This window comes from Bos indicus, chromosome 4, assembly GCF_029378745.1.
Source record: "Bos indicus isolate NIAB-ARS_2022 breed Sahiwal x Tharparkar chromosome 4, NIAB-ARS_B.indTharparkar_mat_pri_1.0, whole genome shotgun sequence".
Lineage (NCBI taxonomy): Eukaryota > Metazoa > Chordata > Mammalia > Artiodactyla > Bovidae > Bos > Bos indicus.
The window spans coordinates 78,008,884-78,031,273 of NC_091763.1; the positions used below are offsets into that span (position 1 = coordinate 78,008,884).

Genomic DNA, 22,390 nt, shown 5'->3' on the forward strand with positions numbered 1-22,390 from the left:
AGGATTAGGCTCTGGGAACTGGAGGTATCAAGATAAATTGGACAGGATTTCTTTCCTTGAGGAGCTCAAAGTCTTATGAGGAAGACAGCTGTGCAAATGAAAGATACTCTGGTAGAAGTCTGGACAAAGGAGCAGAGGATGGAGCACTTTCCTTCTGAGGCCTAGGAGAGGGTACCAGGCAGGAGGTGGTATTTTAGCTGAGAATCTATGGATAAGCAGGAGTCACTGGTAGCATTAGTTGAGGATGTCCATTTTAGGCAGATGTAAGCAAAGAAACAATTTATACAGCCACGTGAAAGCAGCCACTGAGAGTGACTTCAGTATAGTGTCGGAGGTGAAAGGTGCTGGAAGTACAACTGAAGCACATTGTGGACACTATAAACCCATTTATTCAGCACCCATGTTCACCGCCTCTTCCCCTGCCCTCCCTGTTGGAGTCGGGGAAGTGAAATATCAGATCTTCCCAAACAGGTGAGGTCCTGTGACAGTTAATAGGGCTTTTGCTGAAAAGGGCTTCTCCTACAGGATAAAAATTGAAAGCCTTTCAAGAAGAAAGTTTCTTTCTTTCTTTTTTTTGCTTTGTTCCTACCTGGAACTTGGGTTTGAAGTTCTCAGACAGGAAGAGGAGAGCCATCTGCTGAGGTATAGTAGGAATACCCAGAAAGCTCGGGTCCCTGGGGGCTGTGCTCAGTGGTTGCACTGCCTGCGCACCTCCCTCTGGACTTACTGTTTGTGAGAAATATCACAGCTGGCCAGGCTTTCTCTAGTTCAGAGCCAGAGGCATCCCTAACTGACACAAGTGGTAAAAGACGCTGGGTCATCGAAGGCCTCAGATGATCTCCACTGGGGCTGAGACATCCACATTTGAGCACTGGGCACTCTAGGCTCATTTAGGGGCTTTGAAAATACAGCTTTGCAGTAACACAAACCACTGTTTTAAATCACTTCTCAGCCAGTTACTCTTCTGGTTAACTTGAGAAAGCAAGTGAAATAAGCTCAGTCTGAGCCTTGTGGGGGAGACACATGGTAGAACTTATTTTGGGATGCAAACCTTCGCCACAGCATGCTGGAAAGACCCGAGTAGGTCAAGAAGCAGAGGAAGACTGAGAGCTTGCTATGTCCTTGCAGAGCAAAATAAATCTGAACTAAAGATTCAGAAATTGCTTCAGAACCTAAAGTGAATCTAGTTGACATTTTAAGCCAAAACATATTCTGATGGTGCTGGATTTTATAAATGCTCTTTGAGACTTATAATAATACCTTTATGGCTAAAGGTCTTAGTACAAGCTTCTCTAAAGTTCTTCAGAAGAAAGAGGCTTTTTTCTTTTCATGTACTATAAATTTCTGTGGCATCTTGTATTCCCAGGAATGCAGTGAGAAGTCCATAAATAACTGCCAAGAATAGCCAGGAATGTAGGAACAAATCATTTAAGATTCAGGACTCCATGCTAGTGGCACTATGCGTGCTTTCAGTCTGTTGATAACCAAAGTAGTAAGAAGCTCAAATACAACTCTGTCTCCCTTATGGCACCTTCTACAAAGCATGTATGGTGCTCAGACATGTCCTACTCTTTGCAACCCCATGGATTGTAGCCTACTGGGTTCCTCTGTCCATGGAATTTTCCAGGCAAGAATACTGGAGTGGATTGCCATTTCCAGCTTTGGGGGATCTTCCCAACCTCAGACTCAAACCCAAGTCTTTTGGGTCTCCTATGTTGGCAGGTGGATTCTTTACCACTGAGCCACTTGGGAAGCCCTTATAAAGCCTAATTAAGCCTAGGAAGCAGAAAATGAAAAATCTTTGTCCCCAGATATCTACACTTTCTTGTCAAGGATACTTGAAAGTTCTGCATCAGAGATGATCTACTTGGAAGAATAAAAGAATACTGCCCAAAGTGAGTGCCTTGGACCATCAGCACCAGCCTGATAAGGATAATATGATGCTCAGATCGAGGATAACTGATTTCTCAAAGTTACACAACTAATAACTAGCCAAGCTGGGATTTGAACCAAGGTCTGTGTCACTGCAAAGCTGTGCTTTTAACTCCTACATTATATTGCAGCACTTTCATGTTCTAAGCCTCCCTGTTCCTTAAGCCACGCAGTCTGCAGATTATTCCCTCAAGCTAAAGAAGGGAGCTAGGCAGTCAATGGGGTGACAACTTTCTGCTAGTTCTCTCGGACAAGACTTAGTCACTGTGAGGCTGAGCCAGATGAGGTCTTGTTGAGGAACCTCCTTGCTCCCAGCTGGCGGAGGAGACACATGTAGGAGAAGAAAATCACCTTCATCAGACTATTCATCAAACTATTCAAAAGCTCCAGCAAGTTGCCTAGCACCAAGCAAACCAGGAAGATGGTGTGAATGATTTAAATCTATTTAAATTTATACCTATTTAAATCAAATAGTATGCAACCCCAGTGTTATTCTAGGGCTTATTGTTTTACCTGTCCCAGGAACCTGACAGTGTGAGAATCTCTGGAACTGGTCCAGACGGACACAGTTTAAATTTGTCACTCTCACTCAAGGGCCACACGTGTGGGAAGTATGTGAGAATGCATTTCTTCCTGCTCCCACAGAAAGGCAGAGAGAGGGAGTTCTGCTTGCAGGCTCAGAATCAGATGAAGAGGCTATTACAGTCGTCCCCTCGTATGTTGGGGTACTGGTTCCAGTACCCACCAAGACATGGAAACAACTTAAATGCCCATCGACAGAGGAATGAATAAAGAAAATGTTTTACATGCATATAATATAGTATTACTCAGCCATAAAAAAGAAAGAAATAAAGGCATTTGCAGCAACATGGATGAATGAGCTTATCTACAAAACAGAAGCAGAGTCATAGACATAGAAAACAAATTTATGGTTACCAGGGGGTAAGGGCAGAGGGATAAACTGGGAGATTGCGACTGACATATACACACTGAAAGTGAAAGTGAAGTCGTTCAGTCCTATCCAACTCTTTGTGACCCCATGGACTGTAGCCCACCAGGCTCCTCGGTCTATGGGATTTTCCAGGCATGAATACTGGAGTGGGTTGCCATTTCCTTCTCCAGGGGATCTTCCTGACCCAGGGATCAAACCTGGGTCTCCCACATTGCAGGCAGACAGACGCTTTACCATCTGAGCTGTAAAATAGATAACGAATAAGGACTTACTGTTTACCACAGGGAACACTACTCAATACTCTAATGGTATGTATGGAAAAAGAATCTAAAAAAGTGTGGATATATGTATAACTGATTCACTTTGCTATATTCTTGCTATATACTTGATTCACTTTGCTATAACACAACATTGTAAATCAACTATACTCCAATAAAAATTAAAATAAAATAAATATAAAAAAAACTCCACTTCACCCACTTAAAAAAAAAATTCCTAGGAGCTACAACCCAAGGAAAACACGGCTCCCCTCTAGGACCAAGAGAACCATGAACTAAGCAGAAGAGTTTGGGGCTCCAAGAAGGGAGGGAGTAGCACGTGGGCTTCATGGTCAGTCACTTCGCTTTGTCACTTAAGCCCATTTTTCAGGGCCCGGGCACTCACCTCAGCCTGCCAGATGGGGTTCACAGTGTTGCCAATGATTTTGGATCGCCTCTCCTGTCCATGGTGGGGGAGGGCAGGAAAGATGCTGTGCTTCCCAGGCTGAATAGAAATCTTCAGGTAAGGGTCTGGGTTGAAAAACATCCCTTTCTTCAACCCCATGGCCTGGAAATCTATAAAATAGAGGATATTTCAATTTTGTGTGTTTTAGTAAGGTTAAAGATTATCTGTCTGTGGAATTCTCCAGGCAAGAATACTGGAGTGGGTAGCCATTCCTTTCTCCAGGGGATCTTCCTGACTCAGGGATCGAACCCGAGTCTCCTGCATTGCAGGCAGATTCTTTACTGTCTGAGCCATCAGGGAAGGCCCCAAAGATTAGATTAGGTTTTATACAAGGAAAAGAGTCCATTTGAAACACAGAAAAAATTTTCAATCCTGAACCACCGTTTTTCACCTCATTACAAAATATGGACTGATGTGTCTCCAGAACCCATTACATGAAACATTTACTGACGTATATTAAATTGGTTTGGTAAGAACTGCCTGTAATAAATCAATACTGGCATTGTGGCCACTATGCTTTTCAAGAGAAGACTGTTGACCCTTTCTGGTTTGGACTTCTGGTGCTCCTCAGGCAGGTTGGGATAAGGCTGAGGGTTACCTCAGGAAACCTGGGTGCACACTGAGAGAGGAAATCCATCTTGGAAAATTCAGTGGGTCTAGGTGAAAATTCTTCAAAGTGGAGACAGAAAAACAAGGGCTCTAGTCTCACAGTAAATAGGATCTTCACTGAGTAAGGAAAGAGAGAATTAGGAGAAAAAAGAGAAAGATGAAGATTAAAAGAGTGAAGAGCAGGGGCATTGGAGGAAAGAAAAAAATCATGGCCTCCATGGAGCTAATGCACTTCAGTGAGGAGAGTTCTGAGGAGAGACCATGCTGTCAGGAGGAAAGGCTTTGAAAACTGAGCCGTTCCCTGTAATTGAAAGTATCTGATCATGTAAAATTTCATGCTGTGTGTAGAGGGGAGAGAGAGGTGATAGTGGTTTATAGCTGTTCTGCCAACAATCTGAAATCATCTTATATTTATTGGAAATAAATTTATAATATCAAAAACATAATTAAAATTTTTGTATTATTAAAGTATTTTCCAAAAAATTGTTCCTACTTATACTTAAGTAAAAGAAACAGTTAAAAATACATCGGATTGATTCTCAAGTATGGTATAAGTTGTGAGGTGTTTGGAGGAATTTGTCACTGACGGAAAAAAGTACAGAAGCTTTCATGTGAATTTAAACCATAACTTTGAATTGATTCAAAGCAATCTCCGTAACAAAACTGTTCTTCCACTCTTGCATTATTATATACTGCTGTGAGGTGGAATAAACATTGGAAAATATAAACATCACAGAAATTTGTAAAACTCAGCTATCACCCATAGAAATGTGTGACAGCCTGAGTCTTTTCTCCTTAGAAAGGTCTGTTCATAGGGTTGATCTTTCGGTAGTGTCAGGGGGGTTCTCACACCTCAGAACTAATAAGAACTCATCTCTGTGCCCCAAGTGTTTGTGCAAACTACCTTGTTTACACCGAACACCTGCTTTCCTCTGGGAGTCTGGAATTTTAGTAAGTCCTAGGAGGAATTTGGCCACATGAGCAGCCCCCAGTGAAAACCTTGGATTCTGAATCTTTATTGAGCCTCCTTGTTTCCCTGGTGGCTCAGAAGGTAAAGAATCTGCCTGTAGTGTGGGAGACCCGGGTTTGATCCCTGGATCAGGACAATCCCCTGGAGAAGAGAATGGCAACCCACTCCAGTATTGTTGCCTAGAGAATTCCATAGACAGAGGAGCCTGGTGGGCGACAGTCCATGGGGTCGCAAAAAGTCAGACATGACTGAGTGACTAAAAAATTTTTTGATAGATAATAATTCATATTTTTATCACAACTTGTTGCTGGGGAAAATGAACCCAAGCTGTATGACTCCAGTGAGAGAGGACTCATGGAAATTTGCACCTGCTATCTTCCAGATTTCATCCCAGGTACCTTTTTCCTTTGCAATTTGCTTTTTCTCTTTTCAATGTTTTATAGTCATGAGTACGATAATACTCATGAGTTCTCCTAGTGAGTCATCATTTCTGGGAGGTGGTATTGGGGACAATGGCTGAGAATGTGATAGACATATAGATTTATTCACCATAAAATAATATGACTATCATCGCCTTCGTCACCTCCACCACTACTGCCGGCCATTTATTGATTAGTTACTAAATTCTGGGGACCATTCTATGCCCTTCAAATATATAATCTGATTTAATCCTAGTTACAAACTCTACAAAGTAGTTATTATATCACTAGTTTGAGGAAGAAAACATAGAGGCTTCTGAGTTAAGTAATTTGAACAGGTTTTTATAGTTGGTCAACGTCAGAAATGAAATTTGAACCTGCCTCTTTGATTCCAAAGTCTGTGTTTTTAACCAAAATGTGATACTACCTTTTTATAAAAATTCCAACTTTGGCATGGGTCAAATCCTTATGTATAAATAGGTCTTTTGAAAAAATTCTCTTCCATCAAACAACTTATCTAAATCTGCATAATATGTCTTTATCACATGTTTGATACCTGATAAGTCTAGTCATACTTCATTGTTCTTGTTTTTTTGTCCGAAAGAAAACATCTTTCTTTACTACTCACACATTTATTCTTCCATATTAATCTTATTAATTTTTTTAAAAGCTGCCTTCAAAGAATTGGAATTTTGATCAGAATTATATTAAATTTATAGATTAATTTTGGGAGAAATGGGAACTTTATACTCAGGAGCATATATTTCTTCATATTTTCATGCCTCATTTCATGTCCTCCAGTGAGCTTTTATAGTTTAAATTCAATTTGTATATTTATTAAAATATGTGTTTCACAGAGTAAAATGTTTGAAAACTGCTGTATTAAGGAGTCAATTAGGAGTTTAAAGAGCGCTTGGCTGGGAGTCAGTATATTCAGATTTTAGTCTGGAACACTCACTGTTGAACTTTAAAACTTTAGAAAATTGATGTAACTTTTTGGGTCTCAACGTTTTCAACTCTGAGATTGTTGGAATGTATGTGTATAACAACACATAGACTTTTATGATTTTCCAAAAGTAAATGATACATTAATGGGAGAATATTTAATTTTCCTCCATTTTTCCTGTATTAGTTTTTTGTTCTGATGATAAACATGATACACACTTATTATAACATTTTTAAATACAGAAGGAAAAGAAACAGAATTTTAAAGTTATTTCAAATTGTACTGCCTAGTAGCAGCCATTGCCAGACTTTTTCTTTATTGTCTTTCAGTAATTTGCACAGTTGAGACCATACTGTATATATAAACATTTGTCCTAAATTTTTTCTTTTGCCTGGATTATATAATAAAATGTCTGGTCCCATGTCTTTTAGAACATTTTGTATATATAATTCTTAAGAGTATATGGTATTTCATTATTTGACTCTGTGGTAATTTTGAATGTTTAAATTGTCTCCAATACCTGTGGGGAAAAAACCCTTTATTTGCATTTGCAATTTGTTGAGGTTGCAGTGTTAATTCTTTGAACATTAAAGGGATAATAGTTACATAGGAAATTTATTACCACCAAGAAGTGGTAAAAACTGAATATATAAACAGATTTGAAAAGTAAAATATTTGCATCAACAATCTTGCTTGCCATGTCTACTGTATTCTTGAAATTTTCCATGATCTTTCTGCTTATTTCTCATTTTTTATCCTAAAAATAAAAGCTGTCCAATTATATGCAGTATCTCCAGTTTTTGAGGTTTTGTTTTTTTTTCTAATCTCTCTGTATACTGGAGTGGATATTCACATATTACTCTCAGATAAGATGCAAGGGTGAAATTCTTTGAGCCCTTGAAAACCTGAAAATGTGTTTCTCTTGCCTTCTCATATAAATGACAATCTGGTAGGCACAGAAATCTTCAGCTAAAATATGCTACCCTTAAAGCTCTGTAGCCTTTGCTTCATGATTTTAGTGTTCTGTATTATAAGACAAATCTGAAATTAACATGAGGTTTATCCTTTTGTATCATGCTTTTTCCACTCAGATGGCTACTCTGTTTGCATTTGAAAATTTGTTTTAAAAAAAGGCATTTGTCTAGACATTGCTCTCTGCACATACTTTTTTCCTAGTATGTGATAGTCAAATTTAAAGATGCAAAATTATATCCAGCTCAAAAAAATCTTTCTGCTATTATTTGTTCTGATCTCTTCATCAGAATTATCCATGTATTGCTCTGTATTTGTCATCCATCTTTTTACTTCCTTATCTTTTTAAGTCTGACCCTTCTATGTTTTCGATGAGAGAATCTCAAGTTGGTCTACCCAATTCTAATAATGTAGTGAGTATACTCTTCGCTGCTTTCTAAAATCTCTCAAAGCTCACTTTGAATTCAATGACTGTACCTTTCAGAATTTATTTTAAATCTTTCCATGACTATAATAGACAGAAAAATGGTCTCACACAGATGACCATGATCTAATTCCTGGAACCTGTGAATATGTCACCTTACACAGTAGAAGGGACTTTACAGACATGCTGAAGAATCTTGATTGAGATGGAAAGATTCAGTGTAATTATAAGAGTCCTTATAAAGTGGAGGAAGGAGGAGCAAGATGAGGAGAAAGTGATGTGACAGCAGAAGCAGAGACTGGAGTGATACAGCCGTGAGCCAAAAACATGCATAACAGACTTTAGAATCTCAGAGATGAGCATATTCTTCCTAGGAGATCCCAGAAGGGAACCAGCCTTGCCTGTTGATATCTTGATTTTCATCCCTTAAGATTCATTTTGGATTTCTGATCTCCAGAACTGTATGAATACATGTGTGTTGTTTCAAGCCACTAACTTTATGGTAATTTGTTACAGCAGCAATAGGAAACAAATACATTGACTTTCTTTTAGCTTCAAAGACCTCCCTTATCATTTTTCTTCATCCTAGACTTCTTACCTGATAGATTTTGCACTTTCCTGTGTTTTATAGAGTGTACAAGCAGATGAGTAACATATCCTTTACTTCTCCTCAGTATATATTTGTGACAAAATACTTCCTTTTTCCTCTTGAGTGTTATGTCCTTCAACTTTTTTTTCCCCTTTCTCGATACATTTTTTAGGACCATGAGTAGGTTGTGTGTAGCCCTGGTATTGTCCATCTTTAGTTAGTTTGGTTGTACAATGGGCTGCTGTTAGAATCCTCATCCCTACTTTTATACCTGGAGATGACTAGCATCTAGTTAACTTCTTTGATAATCTGTAGGTTTTGCTTAGTTATAGATTTGATGACCTTTTAAACTTTCTTTGAGGCATGACATTTATCATGATACTTTAAGCAGTATTTACTTTTCCTTGACAGTGAGTTAAACACAGACATACTCAATTACAAAGTATTATATCTCCACTACCATTCCAGGCATGCTTCTTTAGTTGCTCATTTTATACCTCCAGCCATATTTCATTGTTGGCAATTTTTGCCTTGAGATAACTGTAAGAAAAATGATATATTGGGGACCATAGGAAATGAAGTGAAGTGAAGTGAAGTCACTCAGTCATGTCTAACTCATTGTGACCCCATGGACTGTAGCCTACCAGGCTCCTCCATCCATGAGATTCTCCAGGCAAGAATACTGGAGTGGGTTGCCATTTCCTTCTCCAGGCATTGTAGGCAGATGCTTTACGATCTGAGCTACCAGGGAAGCCCATATATATTGGTCCCCTATATATTGGGGACCATAGGAAATGAACCAATCCTGATCCTTAGAAAGTAGCTATTTGAACCAAACTGGTGATGGTAGTGGGGTGATTTCATTTCCTCTGGTCAGTCTATGAGTCCATGTCTGCATGGCAGAGCCAAAAATGGGAACCAGTGAATGGAGATTTTGTCTCTTTCCGCAGTTCCATGCTGTCTATCCTGAATGGCATCCCTTGTAGACTTTAGGATTTTAGTGAGCTCTGGTTGGTGAAAATTCTTAATTTCTTACAGACAGTAGTTTTCCTGGTTTCTACTGTTTCTGAAGGCTTGTATAAATAATTGTTAGTTATCAAGCATTTCAATGGGAATATAAGAATAACAAATCAGAAGTTGTTAGTTTTCTGTCCTGCTGCTGCTGCTGCTACTGCTAAGTTGCTTCAGTCATGTCCGACTCTGTGCAACCCCATATGGCAGCCCACCAGGCTCCCCTGTCCCTGGGATTCTCTAGGCAAGAACACTGGAGTGGGTTGCTATTTCCTTCTCCAATGCATGAAAGTGAAAAGTGAAAGTGAAGTTGCTCAGTCGTGTCCGACTCCTAGCAACCCCATGGACTACAGCCCACCAGGCTCCTCCGTCCATGGGATTTCCCAGGTAAGAGTACTGGAGTGGGGTACCATTGCCTTCTCCATTTCTGTCCTAGTAATACAAATTATTGAGTTTTTTTCTTAAAAAAAAACACAAAAAACTGAGACATTCTATTGATGAATGTGGGCTTTTTAAAGACTTACTTTCTTTTAGAGTAGTTGTAGATTAATAGCAAAATCAAAAGGAAATACATAGATTTCCCCTATACTGCCTGCTTCACACATGCATAGCCCCCCACCCCCATTCTCAAGATCTACCAGATTGGTACATTGGTTACAGTTGATGAGCCTAGACTGACACATCATCATCATAGTGTCCCTTTGATGAGAGACACTTTACCTTTCTTCCCCAAATCCATAATTTACACTAGGATTCACTTTTGGCACTATACATTCAATGGCATTGGCAAATGCATTATTACATGTATCCATCATTACTCTCTCAAACAGAGTATTTTTACTGCCCTAAAAACCCTGTGCCCCACCTATTCATCTCTCATCCCCTAGAACCACTGATGTTTCTATCATCTTCATGGTTTTACCTTTACCAGAATGTGACATAGTTGGATTCACATAGCATGAAGCCTTTCCAGATTGGCCTTTTGTGATGAGTAATATACATTCAAGATTCCTCAGGTCTTTTCATGGCCTGATAGCTCATTTCTTTTTAGCACTGAATAATATTCCATTATCTGAATGTACTACAGTTTATTTATCCATTCACCTACTGAAAGACATCTTGATTGCTTCCAAGTTTTGGCAATCATAAAAAAAGCTGCTATAGACATCTGTGTCAGGTTTTGGGGGGTAATTTCCAAGCAATGTGATCATGGGGTCATGTAGTAAGAGTATGTTTAGTTTTGAAAGAAACTACCAAAATGCATTTCAGAGTGTCTGTACCATTTGCTTTCCTACCAGCAATAAATGTGAGTTCCTTTTGCTCCACGTCTTTGCCAGCATTTAGTGTTTTCAGTGTTTTGGATTTTGGTCATTCCAATAGGTACATAGTAGTATCTCTTTTTAATTTGCATTTCCCTAATGATATCTGCTGGATCATTGAAAAAGCAAGAGAGTTTTAGAAAAAACATCTATTTCCACTTTATTGACTATGCCAAAGCATTGGACTGTGTGGATCACAATAAACTGTGGAAAATTCTGAAAGAGATGGGAATACCAGACTACCTGACCTGCCTTTTGAGAAATCTGTATGCAGGTCAGGAGGCAATAGTTAGAAATGGACATGGAACAACAGACTGGTTCCAAATAGGAAAAGGAGTGTGTCAAGGCTGTATATTGTCACCCTGCTTATTTAACTTATATGCAGAGTACATCATGAGAAATGCTGGGCTGCAGGACCAGACAGCTTCACAGCTGAATTCTACCAAAAATTTAGAGAAGAGCTAACACCTATCCTACTCAAACTCTTCCAGAAAACTGCAGAGGAAGGTAAACTTTCAAACTCATTCTATGCGGCCACCATCACCCTAATACCAAAACCTGACAAAGATGCCACAAAAAAAGAAAACTACAGGCCAATATCATTGACGAACATAGATGCAAAAATCCTTAACAGAATTCTAGCAAACAAAATCCAACAACATATTATAAAGATCATACATCATGATCAAGTGGGCTTTATCCCAGGGATGCAAGGATTCTTCAATATCCACAAATCAATCAATGTAATACACCACATTAACAAATTGAAAAATAAAAACCATATGATTATCTCAATAGATGCAGAGAAAGCCTTTGACAAAATTCAACATCCATTTATGATAAAAACTCTCCAGAAAGCAGGAATAGAAGGAACATACCTCAACATAATAAAAGCTATATATGACAAACCCACAGCAAACATTATCCTCAATGGTAAAAAATTGAAAGCATTTCCCCTAAAGTCAGGAACAAGACAAGGGTGCCCACTCTCACCACTACTATTCAACATAGTTTTGGCCACAGCAATCAGAGCAGAAAAAGAAATAAATGGAATTCAGATTGGAAAAGAAGAAGTAAAATTCCCACTGTTTGCAGATGACATGATCCTCTACATAGAAAACTCTAAAGACTCCACCAGAAAATTACTAGAGCTAATCAATGAATATAGTAAAGTTGCAGGATATAAAACCAACACACAAAAATCTCTTGCATTCCTATATACTAACAATGAGAAAACAGAAAGAGGAATTAAGGAAAAATTTCATTCACCATTACAACAAAAAGAATAAAATACTTAGGAATATATCTACCTAAAGAAACAAAAGACCCATATATAGAAAACTATAAAACACTGGTGCAAGAAATTAAAGAGGACACAAATAGATGGAGAAATATACCATGTTCATGGATCAGAAGAATCAATATAGTGAAAATGAATATATTACTCAAAGCAATCTATAGATTCAATGCAATCCCTATCAAGCTACCAATGGTATTTTTCAGAAAGCTAGAACAAATAATTTTGCAATTTGTATGGAAATACAAAAAACCTCGAGTAGCCAAAGAAATCTTGAGAAAGAAGAATGGAACTGGAGGAATCAACCTGCCTGACCTCAGGCTCTACTACAAAGCCACAGTCATCAAGACAGTATGGTACTGGCACAAAGACAGAAATATAGATCAATGGAACAAAATAGAAAGCCCAGAGATAAATCCATGCATCTATGGACACCTTATCTTCGACAAAGGAGGCAAGAATATACAATGGAGAAAAGACAATCTCTTTAACAAATGGTGTTGGGAAAACTGGTCACCCACTTGTAAAAGAATGAAACTAGAACACTTTCTAACACCATACACAAAAATAAACTCAAAATGGATTAAAGATCTAAATGTAAGACCAGAAATTATTGAACTCCTAGAGGAGAACATAGGCAAAACACTCTGACATAAACCACAGCAGGATCCTCTATGACCCACTTCCCAGAATATTGGAAATACTAGCAAAAATAAACAAATGGGACCTAATTAAAATTAAAAACCTTCTTCACAACAAAGGAAACTATAAGTAAGGTGAAAAGAGAGCCTTCAGAATGGGAGAAAATAATAGCAAACAAAGCAATGGACAAAGAATTAATCTCAAAAATATACAAGCAACTCCTGCAACTCAATTCCAGAAAAATAAAAGACCCAATCAAAAAATGGGCCAAAGAACTAAACAGACATTTCTCCAAAGAAGACATACAAATGGCTAACAAACACATGAAAAGATGCTCAACATCACTCATTATCAGAGAAATGCAAATCAAAACCATAATGAAGTACCATTTCACACCAGTCAGAATGGCTGTGATCCAAAAGTCTACAAGCGATAAATGCTGGAGAGGGTGTGGAGAAAAGGGAACCCTCTTACACTGTTGGTGGGAATGCAAACTAGTACAGCCACTATGGAGAACAGTGTGGAGATTCCTTAAAAAACTGGAAATAGAACTGCCATATGACCCAGTAATCCCACTGCTAGGCATACACACCGAGGAAACCAGAATTGAAAGAGATACGTGTACCCCAGTGTTCATTGCAGCACTGTTTATAATAGCCAGGACATGGAAGCAACCTAGATGTCCACCACCAGACGAATGGATAAGAAAGCTGTGGTAGATATACACAAGGGAATATTACTCAGCCATTAAAAAGAATACATTTGAATCAGTTCTAATGAGGTGGATGAAACTGGAGCCTATTACACAGAGTGAAGTAAGCCAGAAAGAAAAACACCAATACAGTATACTAATGCATATATATGGAATTTAGAAAGATGGTAATGATAACCCTGTATGCAAGACAGCAAAAGAGACATAGATGTATAGAACAGTCTGTTGGACTCTATGGGAGAGGGTGAGGGTGGGATGATTTGGGAGAATGGCATTGAAACATGTAAATTATCATATGTGAAATGAATTGCCAGTCCAGGTTTGATGCATGATACAGGGTGCTTGGGGCTGGTGCACTGGGATGACCCAGAGGGATGGTATGGGGAGGGAGGTGGGAGGGGGGTTCAGGATGGGAACACATGCACACCCATGGTGGATTTATGTCAATGTATGGCAAAACCAATATAATATTGTAAAGTAAGTAGCCTCCAATTAAAAAAAAAATAAATATATATATGTATATACTGCTACTGCTGCTAAGTCGCTTCAGTCGTGTCCGACTCTGGGTGACCCCATAGACAGTAGCCCACCAGGCTCCTCCAGCCCTGGGATTCTCCAGGCAAGAACACTGGAGTGGGTTGCCATTTCCTTCTCATATGTGTGTGTGTGTGTGTATATATATATATATATATATATATATGTATATACAAAGAGAAACGCTGGGCTAGATGAAGCACAAGCTGGAATCAAGATTGCTGGGAGAAATATCAATAACCTCAGATATGCAGGTGACACCACCCTTATGGCAGAAAGTAAAGAAGAACTAAAGAGGTAAGGAGCAGCAGCTGTGCTTCGCTGGAGCAGCCGTGAAGAGATATCCCAGGTCCAAGGTAAGAGAAACCCAAGAAAGATGGTAGGTGTTGCAAAAGGGCATCAGAGGGCAGACACAGTGAAACCATAATCACAGAAAATTAGTCAATCTAATCACACTAGGACCACAGCCTTGTCTAACTCAATGAAACCAAGCTATGCCCTGTAGGGCCACCCAAGATGGGCGGGTCATTGTGGAGAGGTCTGACAGAATGTGGTCCATTGGAGAAGGGAGTGGCAAACCACTTCAGTATTTTTGGCTTGAATGAACAGTATGAAAAAGGCAAAATCATAGGATACTGAAAGAGGAACTCCCCAGGTCAGTAGGTGCCCAATATGCTACTGGAGATCAATGGAGAAATAACTCCAGAAAGAATGAAGGGATGGAGCCAAAGCAAAAACAATACCCAGTTGTGGATGTGACTGGTGATAGAAGCAAGGTCTGATGCTGTAAAGAGCAATATTGCAGAGGAATGTGGAATGTTAGGTCCATGAATCAAGGTAAATTGGAAGTGGTCAAACAGGAGATGGCAAGAGTGAACATTGACATTCTAGGAATCAGTGAACTAAAATGAACTGAAATGGGTGAATTTAACTCAGATGACCATTATATCTACTACTGAGGGCAGGAATCCCTTAGAAGAAATGGAGTAGCCATCATGGTCAACAAAAGAGTCCAAAATGCAGTACTTGGATGCAATCTCAAAAACGACAAAATGATCTCTGTTTGTTTCCAAGGCAAACCATTCAATATCACAGTAATCCAAGTCTATGCCCCAACCAGTAATGCTGAAGAAGCTGTAGTTGAACAGTTCTATGAAGACCTACAAGATCTTTTAGAACTAACACCCAAAAAAGATGTCCTTTGCATTATCGGGGACTGGAATGCAAAAGTAGGAAGTCAAGAAGCACCTGGAGTAACAGCAAATTTGGCCTTGGAATATGGAATGAAGCAGGGCAAAGGCTAATAGAGTTTTGCCAAGAGAATGCACTGGTCATAGCAAACACTCTCTTCCAACAAGAGAAGACTCTACACATGGACATCACCAGATGGTTAACACCGAAATCAGATTGATTATATTCTTTGCATCCAAAGATGGAGAAGCTCTATACAGTCAGCAAAAACAAGACTGGGAGCTGACTGTGGCTCAGATCATGAACTCTTTATTGCCAAATTCAGACTTAAATTGAAGAAAGTGGGGAAAACCACTAGACCATTCAGGTATGACCTAAATCAAATTCCTTATGATTATACAGTGGAAGTGAGAAATAGATTTAAGGGACTAGATCTGATAGATAGAGTACCTTATGAACTATGGACTGAGGTTCGTGACACAGGAGACAGGGATCAAGACCATCCCCATGGAAAAGAAATGCAAAAAAGCAAAATGGCTGTCTAGGGAGGGCTTACAAATAGCTGTGAAAAGAAGAGAAGTGAAAATCAAAGGAGAAAAAGAAAGATATAAGCATCTGAATGCAGAGTTCCAAACAATAGCAAGAAGAGATAAGAAAGCCTTTCTCAGTGATCAATGCAAAGAAGTAGAGGAAAACAACAGAAAGGGAAAGACTAGAGATCTCTTCAAGAAAATTAGAGATACTAAGGGAACATTTCATACAAAGATGGGCTTGATAAAGGACAGAAATGGTATGGACCTAACAGAAGCAGAAGATATTAAGAAGAGGTGGCAAAAATACACAGAAGAACTGTACAAAAAAGATCTTCATGACCCAGATAATCATGATGGTATGATCACTCACCTAGAGCCAGACATCCTGGAATGCGAAGTCAAGTCGGCCTTAGAAATCATCACTATGAACAAAGCTAGTGCAAGTGATGGAATTGCAGTTGAGCTATTTCAAATCCTGAAAGATGATGCTGTGAAAGTGCTGCACTCAATATGCCAGCAAATGTGGCCACAGGACTGGAAAAGGTCAGTTTTCATTCCAATCCCAAAGAAAGGCAATGCCAAAGAATGCTCAAACTACCGCACAATTGCACTCATCTCACATGCTAGTAAAGTCATGCTCAAAATTCTCCAGGCTTCAGCAGTACGTGAACGGTGAACTTCCAGATGTTCAAGCTGGTTTTAGAAAAGGCAGAGGAACCAGAGATCAAATTGCCAACATCTGTTGGATCATGGAAAAAGCAAAAGAGTTCCAGAAAAACATCTATTTCTGCTTTATCGACTATGCCAAAGCCTTTGACTGTGTAGATCATAACAAACTGTGGAGAATTCTAAAGGAGATGGGAATACAAGACCACCTGACCAGCCTCTTGAGAAATTTGTATGCAGGTCAGGAAGCAACTGGACATGGAACACCAGACTGGTTCCAAATAGGAAAGGAGTACGTCAAGGCTGTATATTGTCACCCTGCTTATTTAACTTCTATGCAGAGTACATCATGAGAAACGCTGGGCTGGAAGAAGCACAAGCTAGAATCAAGATTGCCGAGGTTATCTGAGATTATTGTACCTTAGATATGCAGATGACACCACCCTCATGGCAGAAATTAAAGAGGAACAAAAAGCCTTTTGATGAAAGTGAAAGAGGAGAGTGAAAAATTTTGCTCAAAGCTCAACATTCAGAAAACGAAGATCATGGCATCTGGTCCCATCACTTCATGGCAAATAGAAACAGTGGAAATAGTGGAAACAGTGTCAGACTTTATTTTTTTGGGCTCCAAAATCACTGCAGATGGTGACTATAGCCATGAAATTAAAAGATGCTTACTCCTTGGAAGGAAAGTTATGACCAACCTAGATAGCATATTCAAAAGCAGAGATATTACTTTGCCAACAAATGTCTGTCTAGTCAAGGTTGTGGTCACGTATGGATGTGAGAGTTGGACTGTGAAGAAAGCTGAGCACCAAACAATTGATGCTTTTGAACTGTGGTGTTGGAGAAGACTCTTGAGAGTCCCTTGGACTGCAAGGAGATCCAATCAGTCCATTCTGAAGGAGATCAGCGCTGGGATTTCTTTGGATGGAATGATGCTAAAGCTGAAACTCCAGTACTTTGGCCACCTCATGCGAAGAGTTGACTCATTGGAAAAGACTCTGATGCTGGGAGGGATTGAGGGCAGGAGGAGAAGGGGACGACAGAGGATGAGATGGCTGGATCGCATCACTGACTCGATGGACGTGAGTTTGAGTGGACTCTGGGAGTTGGTGATGGAGAGGGAGGCCTGGCGTGCTGTGATTCATGGGGTTGCAAAGAGTCGGACATGACTGAGTGACTGAACTGAACTGATGAAAGTGAAGGAGGAGAGTGAGAAAGTTGGCTTAAAGCTCAACATTCAGAAAACTAAGATCATGGCATCTGGTCCCATCACTTCATGGCAAATAGATGGGGAAATAGTGGCTGGACTTTATTTTTTGGACTCCAAAATCACTGCAGATGGTGACTGCAGCCATGAAATTAAAAGATGCTTACTCTATGGAAGGAAAGTTATGACCAACCTAGACAGCATATTAAAAAGCAGAGACATTACTTTGCCAACAGAGGTCTGTCTAGTCAAGGCTATGGTTTTTCCAGTGGTCATTTATTGATGTGAGAGTTGGACTATAAAGAAGGCTGAGAACTGAAGAATTGATGCTTTTGAACTGTGGTGTTGGACAAGACTCTTGAGAGTCCCTTGGAATGCAAGGAGATCCAAGCAGTCCATCCTAAAGGAAATCTGTCCTGGGTGTTCATTGGAAGGACTGATGTTGAAGCTGAAACACTAATACTTTGGCCACCTGATGCAAAGAGTTGACTCATTTGAAAAGACCCTCATGCTGGGAAAGATTGAGGCTGGAGGAGAAGGGGACAACAGAGGTTGAGATGGTTGGAAGGCATCACTGACTTAAATGACATGGGTTTGGGTAGGCTCCAGAAGTTTGTAGTGGACTGGGAGGCCTGGTGTGCTGCAGTCCATGGGGTCGTAAGAGTTGGACACAACTGAGGAACTGAACTGAAATGAATGACATACGATGTGGAGCACCTTTTCATATGATTATTTGCCATCAGTATAGCTTTGACCAACCTAGATAGCATATTCAAAAGTAGAGACATTACTTTGCCCACAAAGGTTCGTCTAGTCAAGGCTATGGTTTTTCCTGTGGTCGTGTATGGATGTGAGATTTGGACTGTGAAGAAGGCTGAGCACTGAAGAATTGATGCTTTTGAACTGTGGTTTTGGAGAAGACTCTTGAGAGTCCCTTGGACTGCAAGGAGATCCAACCAGTTCATTGTGAAGGAGATCAGCCCTGGGACTTCTTTGGATGGAATGATGCTAAAGCTGAAAGTCCAGTACTTTGGCTACCTCATGCGAAGAGTTGACTCATTGGAAAAGACTCTGATGCTGGGAGGGATTGGGGGCAGGAGGAGAAGGGGACGACAGAGGATGAGATGGCTGGATGGCATCACTGTCTCGATGAACGTGAGTCTGAGTGAACTCCGGGAGTTGGTGATAGACAGGGAGGCCTGGCGTGCTGCGATTCATGGGGTCGCAAAGAGTTGGACATGACTGAGTGACTGATCTGATAGCTTCTTTGGTGAAATATCTGATAAGATCAGAAGATCTCTGGCCCATTTTTCAATTGGGTTGTTTTCATATTGTTGAGTTTTAAGAGTTCTTTGTATATTTTGGATTAACTGTACTTTACTAGATGTGTCTTTTTCAAATATTTTCTCTGAGTCTGTGGCTTGTCTTCTCATGTCCTTGACATTGTCTTTTACAGAGCAGAAGTTTTTAATTTTAACTAAGTCCATCTTACGATTTTTTCTTTCATGCATTATGCCTTTGGTGTTGTATCTAAAAAAGCACTACTCTACCCAAGGTCATTTAGGCTTTCTCCTATGGTATCTTCTAGGAGTTATATAGTTTTGTGGTTTACGTTTAGGTCTGTGATCCATTTTGAGTTAATTTTTTAAAGGGCATAAAGGTCTGTGTCTAGATTCTTATTTTTTTTTCTTTTGCATGTGGATGTCCAGCTATTTCAGTACCACTTGTGGAAGGGACTATTTTGCTCAACTGTATTGCCTTTGCTCACCTTTCGAAGATCAGCTGACTATATAGGGGACTATTTCTGGGTACTCTAGTCTATTCCACTTATCTATTTTTCTTTTTTTTTCCTCACAAGTACCACACTGTCTTGATTACTGCAGTTTTATTGTTAGTCTTGAAGTTGGGAAGCATCGATCCTCCAACTTTGATATTCCCCTTCGACACTGTGTTGGTTGTTCTGGGTCTTTTGCCTTTCCTTATAAATGTTAGAAATCAATTTGTCAGTTTTCACAAAATGACTTGATGGAGTTTTGGTTGGGACTGCACTGATTCTACAGATCAGTTTGGGAAGAACTGACATCCTTACACTATTAAGTCTTCCTATCCATGAACATGGAATATATCTCCATTTATTTAGCTCTTTGATTTAATTCATTAGAGTTTTGCAGTTTTCCTTATAAATAGCTTATACATATTTTATTAGATTTATACCTAAGTACTTCATTTGGGGAGATGCTAAATAGAAATAGATTTGTGCTTTTAATTTAAATTCCATTTGTTCATTGTGGTAGATAGGAAAACGACTGGCTTTTTGTATATTAATCTTGTTATTATCACTTATCAGTGGATTTTTAGACACATGTTTGCTTTACTGGGGGCTCACTTAGACATGAAAAGCCCTGGTTGACTGTTCATTTTCCAAGGACACTCATGAACACTCATTCATTTTTTTGATCTCAGATCTCTGACATTAATGGCCTGCAAACCATTTGTTGATTTGACAGTGAGCTAAAGCAATAGTTTTCAAACTGGGCTTGATAAAGTTCTAAAGCTTCATGCCATTGTGTCTTTGCAAAGACCACTTTGAGTAAAATTAAGTGAATGGGGCTCTGAACTTTCTATATCATTTTTGCTTGAGCAACTCAGTTTTTCTTTATATTTTTAATTTTGAAGTTATTTTAGATTTAAAGAAGATTTAGCCAATTTCCCTACTAACATGTTCCAGAACTATGGTACATGATGAAAACTAAAAACATATTAAATGACTCTTAACTATTAACTAGATACAATTAACAAAATTACAGGCTTCATTTGGATTTCCCTGTTCTTTGCACAGATGCATTGTTTTGAGCAGTTCAGTTTTTATCTGTTTTTCCAATTGGATTTCATGTGAGATTTTATTTAGATAAAGGTCTGCTAGCTGCTTCTTGTCTCAGATTTTCCCTACCTCCACCTTATAAGTTCTCAATTACTGCTATTTAGCAATGGAGGAAAAGTAGAACAGTAGCTTCTCATCATTTCATCTCATCTAAAGAATGCACCTATTCCTTATTGACCTCTCCAGAATATTTATAAGGTCAAGGGGAATTTTAAAATATATTTTAAAATTTTGTTTTACAGATGGAGAAATTGAGGCAAGAGGTTGAATAACTTGCAGGTAAGAGTCAAACTGAAGATGTCTCCTGATTGCTGACTGACATTCTTATTTTTTCCACAAAGGCCTTCAGATGAGCAAAACATACCTGAGAGAGAAAAGCTGATCAGCCTCCGACTTCCTTGCCCTTGCACGGTCTCATCAGAACCAATGCTTTTAAAAATCTGTAAGAAGGAAAATGGGAGACAAGCAAAAGAAGCATTGAAATAGATACACGCCAGTACAAACATGCTTAATCACAGTTCTTTCTGTAACTACAGAATACAAACACAGAAGTATAATGATTTCATTAGGCTACTATCAATTAGAATAAGCTTTTAGCAACCTAATGTCTTTTCCAGTAATAGAATGGGAAATGCTAGTGAGGATGAGGGGGTACTTCTCAGAGAAATGGAAATCAGCAAACATAATTAGTGTAATATCAGAGGTCCTTTATAACTACCTATGTAAATAATGCCTTTTCATATTCAAATTTGCAAAAAGGTATTTATTAAAGCAGACCCTGAGGCAGTAAAATTGAGAGGTCAATAGATGTTTACTGTTGTAATTACAAAGTGTTTCTATTAGCAAAGTATAGTTAAAACTGCCGTATCTCCACTTCTTCTGATCTGTACTACTATCTAGAGATTCCCAGGAAATTTTGTTTATTAGGGAGGAGCTGAGCATGACATTAAGAAGCTACTCTGAGGTCTCTTTATTTAACTGCCTTCCTGGGAAGTTTCAGAACACAGCTGTTACATGGGTTATCTTCATCTAGTGAGAGTGAAAGTCACTCAGTTGTGTCTGACTCTTTGGGACCCCATGGACTATACAGTCCATGGAATTCTCCAGGCCAGAATACCAGAGTGGGTAGCCTTTCCCTTCTTCAGGGGATCTTCCCAACCCAGGGATCACACCCAGGTCTCCCGCATTGCAGGCAGATTCTTTACCAGCTGAGCCACAAGGGAAGCCCATCTTCATCTAGTAGGTATTTGCAAATCAGGTTGCTAAAATGTTTTATTTTCCATCATTGCTCAACACTGATCTGTTAATGGATTAATCAAAGCAGCTAGAGTTCTTGTTTCCATTCTCTTCTAGGCAAGTTTTACCCTGAAATGATTCTGAGTATATATTCAAAGGCAGAGTTACTTTTGCATATGTTACATATTTGGAGAAAATAATACCAAAAAAAATCTGAATATAAAGCAAATCTCTACCAGGTCCACTTTTTAGAAGATAAGCTATACTGAAGAAGAGAAAAACAGAAAACTCAGTGACCTCTCACTCAAAGTCTCTTTGTTTCTAGGTTGTGTGGGCTTAATCTCTCTCTGCCTGTCAGTACTCTTGATGCTGAAAGAGCTGTGATTGGATGTGACTGTCAATTTACTTTATTTGAGACTAAGAGTAATGACTGGGCATCACTAAGGCTCATAGTTTCGGCCCAAGGAGAGTCCAAAAGAATTATTAGAACACCTCTTTGTTAAGCAGGTGCCCCTGGTGGCCTTCGATGCTTGGCTGCAGCTCATGTGCCAATCTTCCCAGTATGTCTGCTGTTAGGCCCACATACAAGATGCATCTCAGGGATTCTGGGCTGCCCAGC

General features: G+C 39.3%; 1 protein-coding gene across 8 annotated transcripts in view; it reads right to left on the bottom strand.

Moving 5' to 3' along the window:
- HECW1 (HECT, C2 and WW domain containing E3 ubiquitin protein ligase 1) overlaps window positions 1–22,390 on the bottom strand; it is a 481,556-nt gene that overhangs the window by 166,685 nt on the left and 292,481 nt on the right. For all 8 annotated transcript variants that reach the window (XM_070788041.1, XM_070788042.1, XM_070788040.1 and 5 more), the window contains 2 exons: window positions 20,900–20,975; window positions 3,548–3,717 (listed from right to left, as the gene is read on the bottom strand). In XM_070788041.1, the coding sequence (XP_070644142.1) occupies window positions 3,548–3,717; window positions 20,900–20,975 (246 nt within the window). The remainder of the gene's footprint in view (window positions 1–3,547; window positions 3,718–20,899; window positions 20,976–22,390) is intronic.